Source organism: Podarcis pityusensis (assembly GCF_964106645.2).
Source record: "Podarcis pityusensis genome assembly, chromosome: 1".
Lineage (NCBI taxonomy): Eukaryota > Metazoa > Chordata > Lepidosauria > Squamata > Lacertidae > Podarcis > Podarcis pityusensis.
The window spans coordinates 59,502,252-59,514,410 of NC_138028.1; the positions used below are offsets into that span (position 1 = coordinate 59,502,252).

General features: G+C 41.8%; 1 protein-coding gene across 1 annotated transcript; it reads left to right on the plus strand.

Moving 5' to 3' along the window:
* Positions 1-2,535: 2,535 nt before the first annotated feature.
* On the plus strand, positions 2,536-11,728 carry LOC308463460 (uncharacterized protein; the record flags this gene model as incomplete). The annotated part of the gene is made up of 5 exons (XM_080981862.1): positions 2,536-2,577; positions 3,644-3,905; positions 5,212-5,333; positions 6,301-6,442; positions 11,609-11,728. The coding sequence occupies exons 3-5, from the start codon at positions 5,284-5,286 to the stop codon at positions 11,726-11,728; spliced, it is 312 nt and encodes a 103-aa protein (XP_080837988.1). The 5' UTR covers positions 2,536-2,577; positions 3,644-3,905; positions 5,212-5,283.
* Between the last annotated feature and the right edge of the window lie 431 nt (positions 11,729-12,159).

Genomic DNA, 12,159 nt, shown 5'->3' on the forward strand with positions numbered 1-12,159 from the left:
AATTCTGGAGTGTATCTATCTACCTTACTGTTAGTTGTCCAGTAACAATTTCAGACATCTTTCATTTGCCAAGCCCCTGTATAGTTTGATAAATAAGAGATCAGCAGTGTCTGTAATTCTGTTTTAATTGATTTGAGATAGATATAGATATAGAAATGTATATTTTAGAATAATGTCATTTTATTGTATTGTGTATATATGCTTGATGTGCAACACCCTTGGCTCTTTCTGATAAATCGCAATTGGAAAGGAAAGGAAAGGAAAAAGTCCTAACAATAGAAAAATCTTCAGTAATCTACCAATAACATTTCAGTACAATATCTAAGGGAGAAAATGCACTGAGTTTGTAAACATAAAACTGACGCATTCCTAATCATTATCTATATACACCTTCCCAGCAAGGAATGATTGATAGGATGGGAGATTTCAGAACTAATAGATTCCATGTGAATGTAAAACAAAATGGAATGACAGAGAGGCATGAGAATCACATATGAAGAAAAGAGAAATATGGGTAGAGTATAAACTTATTCTAGTGCTGCAGGGGGTCTTTAAAGCTTTATCTCTCCCCCCTAAAAAAACCCCAACAACCCCAAATTGCCAAGCAGTAAGCTTAGGAGCAACTCTAATAAATGCATGGACTTCCTTTACGAGTGTCATGAATCCATTCACCATCAATTTCCGACAGCCATGATAAGATACATCAACAGTTTTGCCCCAGCTTTTTCACCTGCCATGTGCATTTTGAAGACCACTGGTGCAATATGGTCTTAATCCATTTGCTTGTTTGCCTGTACCAGCCTACAATAAGAATCTCAGACATAAATAATTACCTAGCACAGTGATCAACACAATGATCATGAAAGAAAATAGTGGTTTAGAGTTGCATTTCAGAGACGGATAAGGTTTCCTCTTTTGGTTCATTGGGCAAATCACTGTCGGGAAGCTGTTGGCTTCTGTTTCTTTCCTGAAAAGTGTCAATTGGGTCTTGTCCATTTCAAAAACAGTTCCTGCACAGCATCACAATATCAGGGCTAAGTGCTAGCTTGAGAAAACCAATGACACATATACTACATCTCTGAACCATATCAACAGTCTCTGCTTATCTGCCCTTGTTCTTTCTTCTACCACTGAACAAACCATTAAAGCACTCAAAGCACTTGGAAGGATAATAATGGAAAAGTACATGTGTACAACAGGGTATCTGATGCACTCTGTCAGCTGATGGTCAGAAGCCATTGATTAGAGAGGAGTTAACTCTAAGGAATGAGTTGGTTCCAATCCAATTATCAAATGCACTATGTATTTTATGGGTATGCACTATTTATGTCTGCAGATCATATGTAATCACAGAGATAGTTTTATGCAACCTGTAGCATATGCCTCTAGCCCTCATGGTTTCATCTGTAAGATTTATTTATTCATATTTGTCTCTTAGCTAAGGGACCACCTCGCCCTAGCAGCTGCAGTTCTCAGGTGAAGCACTGCTGAGAGTACCAGGTGCCCCAGAGATGTGCATAGTGTTTATTAGAAAATGAGCTTTTAGTGTAGCAGCTCCAGTTCTCTGAATTAATTGCCAGCTGAAACTACAGTAGACAAATGCCTAGCATCCTGATGTTTAGGCACCTACTGAAGATGTTTTTGTTTAAGAAGTCTTTCCCTTCTTAACCAGTAATTTATGGATTATTAATTGTACATCTATAGAAATAGTTCTATTGATTTAGTGTTTTCAGAATTTGTACATTTTGTATTTATCCCCTTTCTATCTTGTTGTACATCACTTTGAAGGACATTTAAGACATCGTAGTTGCTGTTCTGCCTTGTGTTAAGCAGATATATACTCTTTTTGCAATGATGCATATTTCACGGATAGGGTGACCTGAATCTTACTGCCAGGTCCAACATTTTAGGATCGCACCTTGAAGGTGTAGCACTCTTTTTTTCAGAATCCATGCAGACTAAAGTTTCTGCAGGATTAAAAGAAAAGAGGAAGGACAGGAGTAATAAACAAAGAAAGGGATTTCCTTCATTTTCACCAGGGGGATCAGAAGAAAAAGAATGAAAAATAAGAGCCTCGTACATGGTATATTCTTGTGCCACCATGAGACTGCCGAGATGGTCAGATTATGGTCTCTTCAATTGTCTGGCTTTGGAAAGACTATTGATTCCAAGCAAGGCTGGCTGGCCCATTGGGCTGTACTGCTGGGTAAGGGAAAGTGGAATTAATGGTTCTCACTGGCCCCAGTGAGGCATGAAACTGGAGCTGGAGCTCAAGAAAACTCATTACCACATGATATCAGAGAGCACACTTTGTCACTCCAGGAGCAAATGACTTCAGTCCAGAAGAATACTACATAGAAAGTCCACAGTTCAGTGGCAGAATATATATTTTGCATGCCAGTTCTTGAGAAAGGTTCTTAAGTGACTGCTCAGTCTGCTGTCCAGGTGTTAACTGTTGATGAGCAGCTTGAAGGCACCTGTTCTCCCTTAGGGTTCTTTATCTCTGAGTTGGATATTCCTTTGAATGGAAGATTCCTTCAAATAGAGGACTTTCCTATGACAGCTCTTCAGATAGAGGTCTGTCCCCTGCAAAATAGGACACATGACCACCCTAGCCCCATTCTTGGACCCATCTTACCAGTTGCCTATTTCCTCTTCCCTGCCTCGCTACTCCCCTCCCAATCCTCTCAGGATTCATACTATAGAGAACAAAAGGGTATTTTATTACAAAGAGGGAGGGGAGAAGAGAGATTAGGGCAAGTTATCAAATGCTTGATTTAACATATACAAAGTCAAAATTCCCACCTCATAATAGACCTGACTGCAGCTCAGGTAGCAAATGGAGATAATCTTTATCCCTTACCTGAGCAGGATGCGGCTGGCAACTTATATCTGGATGCTGTGGGGCACTTACTTCCAAATCTTGGATGGCCAAACAAGTCCACTCCTTTGAAGCTGCTGACCTGTCCAGACTTCTCCTCTGAGCATGGAGGTCAGGTCTTAAAGGGGGTTTCTTGCTAATGGGCTCTTTTCCCTCAGCAGTGCTCCCAACTGTTCCCAAGAGACTTTCTCCCAGATGACCCAACAGATGTCAGCCTTCCTTGGTTTACTATTCCCAAAGGATCATTCCCAGAGAGTCACATTGCCCCCCTTTCCCCCAGGAACGTGTGAGACTTTAACCCTATTTGCCCTGTATATGCCACTCTATCATCATCAATTGATTAACTGGCTTCTATACAATTGCCTTGAGATAGATTCAGTTATGAGGGAAGTTCTGTTACAAGTTCAGTTATGAGGGAAGTTCTGTTACAAGTTCAGTTATGAGGCAAGTTCTGTTCTGCCCAGCTAATGTGTGAGTTAAATAGGATATTCAGGTTTGCTGACATTGAGGGAGTCCTACATGCATACATATTCACATCGCTTCAGATTAACACTGACTGCACATTGACCAGTTTCAGAATCCCCTTCAGTACTAGCATGCATGGTTTTTATACTGGTTATTATGATTATGAGCCAATGTGGTGTGGTGGTTAGAGTGTCGGACTAGGATCTGGGAGGCTGGAGTTCAAATCCCCACTCAGCTATGAAACCCACTGGGTAACCTTAGGTTAGTCACTCACCCTCAGCTGAACCTACTTCACAGGGCTGTTATGAGGATAAAATGGGGAGAAGGAGAACTGTGCATTTCACCTTGAAGTCCTTGGAGGAGAGGCGAGATGTAACGATAAATCAACAATGATTGGTTAATACCAGTCCCTCATAGACCATTGCTTAGTGGCAGTGCGCAGGCGTTCCCAGAAGTTCTATCCCATGGTGTCTCCAGGCAGGTCTGGAAATGATTCATGTGTGAAACCTTGGAGAGCCACTGCAAGTCAAGACAGTACGGCAAGACAATATTGAACTAGGTGGGTAAAGAGAGTTTCCTCTGTTCCTATTTCGTATAACTGGGAGGCCTTCATTGTGCTGACACTGACATCTTGTTTCACATGACAGCATAAATCACAAGCTTGTAATGTCAATTAAAACATATACCACATTCTTTTCACACACACACCCCATAATGTTTAATCCAGGTATGACAGGTTCGTTTCCTTTGAGGTCGGGGGTATCATCCATTCTCCACTTGCCAAGATCTAGCATGTCTGCATGCAACAATTGTGTTTTATGAGTTTAGCATTATAATTACTGAAGTATCTGCAAGGGTGACAATCGGTTTCTTTGTTTACCGATAGGGATGTCTTTTTTAATGATATAACACAGACATTTCAAAAGGATTTTAATAATCTGCTGGGTCTGGTGCTATATAATTTAACAAAACTGCCAATGGCATTATGTCAGCAAACTTACTCATAGTGAACCTATCTTTTTACTCTGACTCAAGCAATAGTTGCGACTCGTATTTTGCAACCCCTGGCTAAAAGAAGCTCAATTACTATTTTTTAATTACAACGTATGAGGGAAACAGTATGTATGTATGTATGTATATACATACAACACAGCCTACGGTACCAAACTGGACACATGGTATAAATTTCCTTAGAGCCCATTTGGTGTATTTTCTTGGTGGATGGAATCTCCTGCAGCACTTCTCAATCCTTCACTGCCTGATCCATGTAGGAAGAGGCCATGATGAGACTCCTTCTCCATCTGATACAATACTGCCACAACTGTAGTATCAGAATGTAGCCTTGCTTACTTATCAGTAGGGATTAACAGATCTGTCAGTTTCAGTTCTCTCAGTTTCTCATTTTCCCCCAATCCTAAATTCCATTTTTCTGCAGCAATTTCTGATATATATGTTTTAATCTTCATGAAAATTCATGAAGCATTTGGGTGCAATGTTTCCTAATGAACACAGTATCGCCTACTGCGCACATTTTTTTTTTTGCAAAGCTGTTTCTCCTTATTTTGCAGTTTTATGCTATTTTTCACTAATAATATGCCTTTGCATGCCTGTATTTTACCCTATTAATGTATTTTTGTAGACATTCCTTGGTTGGAGAACTTAATTACAAAATTCACATAAGTCCGAATTGGAAAGAGTGGTTGTGTTTTGGTTTGTTTAAAGGCAAGTTTGCATTTAAATATTAACTGAATCACATTCCCCCCACCTACCCCTACTTAGCAGCTATGCAGTTTCTAAAAGAGATTATTTATTTATTTATTTATTTATTTTTGTTCTATCCCGCCCTTCCTCCCAATGGAGCCCAGGGCAACAGCAAATCCATCTCACAGTTAGGAAGAAGAGCGTGGTTTCTCCAATCTCGATAACTCTCCAACAAGATGCGTAGACAACAGCAACTCACCAAGTGGGAGTCTCACGAAGGAAAAAGGTACTAGACAGAATTCAACACAACCCTACCTTTCATGATAAAATGTTACAACATGGCTTGGTAATGTGGAGTCCTTGGATCCACTATGAATTAGAATGAATCACAGAATACAAGCATGTGAAGTCACCTTGTACTGGGACCATCTACGTAGCTCAGTATCATCTACTCTGATTGGCAGTGGGGTCTATGAGCTCTGGCAGATATCATTCTCATCCCCGTTACCTGTGGTGCTTGGGGAGATAGAGCCTGTGGCTTTCTTCATGCACATCATATATTCTAGGGACATAAGAAGCTGTCTTCTACTATGCCTGTACTCAGATGGACTCATCATGTTAGTTTTACTGATTTTAATGCTACTGCTTCTGTCTCCATTTCTGCCATTGCTTTTACATTGGTGTACCTTGTTATGGTATGGATCCGTGGGGATTTTTTTCACTAATATACTGCCATGTTGTGCTAAATTTTAAAAGGTAGGAAAGAACTGTCAGCACTAAACTCCCACAATTTTTCAAGTTACCATGGGTACAAACAGATTTCTTTTGGAAACACTTGATGCAGAAAGGAGCGCTAAATTTCTGCTGGTTTCCACTAGATATGCATCATGAGAAATATCACATAAAAAGTAAAAATGAACAAGTATGAAAGCATGATGCAACAAAATGAAATAAAATGATGTCTAATAAAATGAAATAAAATGATGTCTAAATGCAGCCTGAGTCAGAGTACTAACCTATGTTTTTCAGTGACTCCCCGGGGTTTTAGACAGGGGAAATTTCCAGCCCTACCTAGAGATGCTTAGGTTTGGACCTTATGAGGCTAATGCCCTGCTTGTGAGCTACTGCTCTTTCTCTGTACATCAGAGGAAAAACCAAAGTGATATCAATCTTAATTATATGGTTGCCACCAAATTCTACCTACTGCAAAATTTGGGTAATTGATTAATGGCATTTAACATTCTTGCTGACAGGTTGCTTCCAGAAACCGTCCAGAATGAACAAAGAAATAGGTCAAAGCACTCAACACTCCTTCAGCCTCATCCTTTGACATATGAACGGAGACGGAAGCTGCAAGCAATCTGTGTCCATCAAGTGGCTTTTGGTTGTGCAAAGGTACCTATTAAGCTCCTCATACCTACCTGTTTCCCTTGCAACGTCTTATCCACCCTTATGCAGAGGGAACATTGGGACCCAAGTTCCAACTGTAATAAAGTAGACGAGGTGGGCAGGGAGAATGCCAGGGCCTCCAAAATAGTGTGTGATACCATCAGCCCCACATCTTCAAAAAAGGAGACCTGTGGTGGGGGAAACTTGGGTGCGACAATAGAACAACAAAGGAACAAGAACAAGGCTATATCCGACAGTGAGGAAGAACAAGCGGAGGAACCAAAAGGAATACCGTAGATGAATATAGAATTTAAGATACGCCTCTAAGCACCAAAGGAGACGGAGGTGGAGTCCAATAAAGTAGTTTTCCACTGGAGTGCACTTAAGAGTCTCTCAGACCTGTCTCTGGCTGCGCAGTCTGGGCGTGGAATGCAGCTGTAGGCGTCAGTCTCAGTCATTCTTTGGCTACAGAACTGCTGCTGGAGGAACACTGTGTGAGGGCAGAAGGCGGTGGCTACTCTCTGTCTCTTCTGCTTGCTTCTCCGGGTGGCTCTTCTTACCTCCCCCCCCCCCATGTAGCTTCCTCGGTCTTTCTTTCCTTCTTCAACTCTTCCCTTCCAAATGTCAAGGGGGTGGGGACCCTCTGAACCTCCTCAGAACTCTTTCCCAGTCTCCTTAGGCAGAACACTTCCAGGTGCTCCTCAAAGAAACATTTCCATCCCAAAGGTGCCCAAAAGGGCTGTGGTCCAGACATTACCCAGAGGCCACTCTGCAAGGGGCTGAACTGCATAAAGTTACACCTCTCCTAGAAGGCTTAGAGGGTCACAACCTGATCCTAGGCAGCAGCAGTACTACCACCATACGAATATTAGAAATAAATCAAGAAACTAGACCCCAAATACATGTTTAGATTTGAAGTGGGTCCCAGGTATGAAAAGGTTGAGGATTACTGACATAGAAACATCAGTCAAGAAACTAGACAAGAACTTTATTGTCTCACTCCAACAGCAACAGAAAACTCCTAACTCCACCCAGATGCATCAAAGTCAGTGCCAAGCAATGGCCAACTAGTGGGTAAACTACATATATTTATTTATTTCATAAAATTTATAGACTGCTTGATTATTATTATTATTATTATTATTATTATTAAAACACCCTTATAGTAAAGGGAGCAGGGCTTAGCAGAGATGCCCTCCCCCCAGCAGGGGCACACCAAGCCGTTGGCAAAGTTGGCTGTGGCCAAGGTGCAGGCCCGGGGGGCCCCCACAAAAATCATGCCACTGGTAAGTGTGTGAATCCACCCTCTTCCAGGTTCCACCCCAAACCTGGCTACAGACGGGAACCATAGTCAAAGCTTCACTAGGGATCACTGCTCCCACCAGCACCACACCCCAGACAGCAGGAGGGGGATGTGCTTATCTCCAGCATGACTGCAATTGCAGTAATAGCAGCTGCTGACACATTCCCCTATCTCTGTGTGTGCATGCGTGTGCGCCATGTAAAATGGAGGCGGCTCTACTACATGCATTACGGTATCACCGGTGTGAGGGAAGGAGGAGAAGACAGAACCTGAGAGGCACTGCTCTGCTCAGGATCTGGGGAACTTGACCCCCTGAAATGAGAGGGTGGTAGAGCCAGAGGGTGGGGAAACTGGGTTCCTCTTTGCCCCTAGTGGGGATGGATAGACATGACTGGGCCCACTTGCACTGCTTGAAACACCTGGAAAAATTAAGCCTTCCCGTCCAACTGGCATTGTCCTCTTACTCTCTCTCTCTCTGTGTGTGTGTGTGTGTGTGTGTGTGTGTGCGCGCGTGTGTGTAAATAAAGTACAGTGGTACCTTGGGTTACATACGCTTCAGGTTACAGACTCCGCTAACCCAGAAATAGTGCTTCAGGTTAAGAACTTTGCTTCAGGATGAGAACAGAAATTGTGCTCCGGCGGCGCGGCGGCAGCAGGAGGCCCCATTAGCTAAAGTGGTGCTTCAGGTTAAGAACAGTTTCAGGTTAAGAACAGACCTCCGGAACGAATTAAGTACTTAACCTGAGGTACCACTGTAAAAAGAAGAGAGACTCATTCATCATTCAGCCCATCTGTGGATGCCCTCCCTAAATAATTAAGTAAATATAGGGAGCTATCTTAAAATGAGTTAGATCATCTAGCTAGCTAGCTAAGTAGCTCATCTACACTGTGTGGCAGCAGCTCTCAAGGGTTTTAAGGCAGGCACAAGGAACAGGGGGGGGGGCAATACAGGTCCTTGCCAAGGGCACAAGGGAGCCTCCCCCCCCCCCCCGGTTCTCATTTGTTTGCTTATGTGTGAGATTGACACCTCAGTAGGACAACTATCATGTAACATTTCCATGTACAAATAGACTTCAATATGGGGCACTTTAAAACAAGTATTCTTTTTGATGTCATTGTGAAATGGTTTGATTTCTTGGGACAGTGTACCGCAAGTAAGAATTTGTTTTGCACTCAGGATAATTAGGGGGGTACTAATTTTGAGCCTGGAATCTCCATCTCAGGAAGATTGTGACAGTGAACTAGTTCGTATTTGCAAAACTCTTTGATGTTGCCACCTCTGAGGGAGATTGCTTTCACTCTCATCAAATTTCACCAGAAGGTTTTGCAACAATGAGGAATTAGTGTCAGTACCTGGCAGGTACACACACTTCCCATACTACTTCTGAAGGCATTGAACAAAAAACATCCATCCCACTACTGACATTCAGAACAATAATTCAAAGCTAAAGTACATGAATTGGAAAAAATGCCTTTTTACTGCTTATAAAATCAAGTTAGGTTGCAATCCTAGACACACATGCTTTGGAGTAAGTTTCACTGAGTTCAATGGGACTTATTCCAGAGTATACATGTATTGGATTATTCAGTGAGATAGCCCTTGACCAAATATTAAGTTCTTCCCTCATGTCCTTGTTCTTTGGACTCTACTTCCTTCAGTGGCGAGACAATGGTGATCCAAGAAAGGACCTTTTCAATTATGATGCTCTGTATCTGAATACTCTCTGGAGTGACTTGCCTCAGCATCTTTCTCAATGCCTAGGTCTTCTAAGTATTCTTGTTTTAGGCTTCTGATTTTTTTCTTGGTGTGTCTCTGACATTTTCTTAACTTTCTTTTAACATGTTTTATGCTGCTCTGCTATTAATACAACATTTTAATATGTTTTAATTTGTTGTTCTCAGTGCTGTTTTTCTAGAAAAAGAGGTGCCAGAACTCACCACGAACACCTCCCTCATTCTCTTATGCAATGGCACCCCTCTGAGAGGTTGCGGCACTGAGTTCCAGCAAGTTCTGGCAGGAAAAAAGCCCTGGTTATTCTTATTATTGATAGCTATTTTAGGAATTCCTAGGCTGAAGGGCACGAAGTTTTCTAAATGGATGGAAGGATGTGCTCATAAAAGAATATAACAGGATCAGGCCAATAGTCCCTCTAGTCCAGCATCCTGTTCTCACAGTGGCCAACCAGTTGCCCACAGGAAGCCCAAAAGCAGGGCCTGATCACAACAACACACTTCCCACTTGTGTTCCCCAGAAACTGATATTCAGAGGGATGCTGCCTGAAACAGTGGAGGCAGAGCAAAGCCATCATGGCTAGTTGAGTTTGTACAAGGAGGTAAGAGTGTTGAAAAATAATTTTAAATAAATTCATCTGGAACAAAAGTAATGTATTTGCTTGGTATTCTTAACCTTAAAAAAACACACATTTGCTTATCCACTTGAGCAGAACCCTTGAAGAAACATGGTTATGTGCTTTGAAATTCAAATGTATCCCCAAAATGCATGTTTACCTATATTAATAGATAGTAGCAGCAGCCACAAAGGAGCCTCTCTAATCTACATAGTAATATAGATTCTAGGTATGCATGCCAGCAGGCATCCTGAGTTGCATAAATGCTGTACGCTTTCCAGATGCCAAAGTACATATTCAGACAATTCAACACAAAGTATTACGTGGGCTACAAATCATGTACAGACTGAATGGCTTTGGCTTGGTGAAACAGGAGTACATTGGGGTGGGGTGAATATTTGGTTTATGCCATCAGCTCCACTGTGAACTAAGCTGGCATTTCAAAAAGCAGATGCAGAATGGCATAGCTACTTATCAAGTACAGTATATACCACTTTACAGTTTTTATTGTATTCATAACAGAGGTTAGCTTAACATGTTTTTAACTGAAGCAATAAAAGGCAACAGGGCAAAAGAAATCAAGCTGTCCCATTATGTCACACACACTGTCTTTCCAGCTTTGACCCAACTCAAACACGTAGAAACTCATCAAGAAAGCTCTGCAATAACATATTCACATCTCTTAAGCTATTTGTGGCAAGGTGAATTTCCTTTAAGTTGCAGAGCATTCAGAGAACAGAAGGTAAACTAAGCTTTTATGGCAGCTTTTCTGCTCCTTGCAGTGTTTATGTTTCATATGGGAACTATTCCTAAGTAGGGTGTGGTCCTTCCTTTAATAAAATATTTGGTTAATCCCCCCCCCCCCCATTGTGCCTCTTGGGCTGCCATGAATCTGTCATTTAAACAACTCATTCTGCTGCAAGAAACTGGTGAGATTTCTATTTAGGATGTAAATTTGGTCAGTATAATGACCCATGTATAGATGCTCTCTATTTCTGTCTGTCGGCATGTAGATTCCTCTTCAAAACCAGTGTGAGTGAGAAAGGTAACAAAGCTGAGAAGATAGAAAGATCTTGGGCTGTGGCTTGGGGGAACTCACACCCTTTCACCTTGGAGACAGAACCAGATATCCCTGCCTCCAGTACCTTCCTCAGCAAGCTTGAGTGCCTTAGGGACATCAGTTGCCAATGTACCAAATCACCTCATTCATCAGTCTCTCCATCAACTGCCATGCAATATTACTGAGCCAGTTTAAACTGTGCATGACAACCACAGGCTGTATACCCAGGTGCTCAAGAACAGGCAATATCTGCTCAATGTAACAGCTCTGAATGACCAATGGTTGCTGTTTGTAACAGGATTGGAAAGTCATAATATGGCCAGTTGATGACTAACAAAACCAAGCCAAATCTGCCTATAAGCAGATGTGCTTATAAGCAGATTTGACAGGCAGGCGTGATGTTGACTTTGAAAATTTCTTGTTTGCAGAGCTTTCATTTTCCTCTTTTTGTATTCTAACAGATAAGTCGTCTAACATTTGCAAATATGCCAACAATGAAACCACATAAAGGAAAAAAACACAACAAAATAGGACGAACTGAATACAATAAGCAACCTGTTATAACAATAAGCAAGTTATAATATGCTGTCTAACTGTCCAATAAAATGTATCACATTTTCACTCAGTTTCAAACCTATTTGAAGTGCCTACCCTTCGGTGAACCCAAATCGATCATTGTAATTTGTCTCTGAACACTAGAACTTGTGGACATTGGTCCCAGGAAAATGAAAGAAAGTGCTTCTTCACATAGTACATAGATAAACTGGAATTTGCCATGATGGCCACCAACCCGAATGGCTTTAAAAGAGGATTGGTCAAATTCACGGAGGATAAGGCTGTCAGTGGTTACTAGCCATAATGGCTACTAGCTCTGCCTCCGTGGTTGGAAGCAGTATGTTTCTGAATGCCAGCTGCTGGAAACCACAGGAGGGGAGAGTCACTGTTGCGATCAGGTTCTGCTTAAGGGCTTCCCATGGGCCTATGGGTTTGCTACTGTGAGAACAAGATGCTG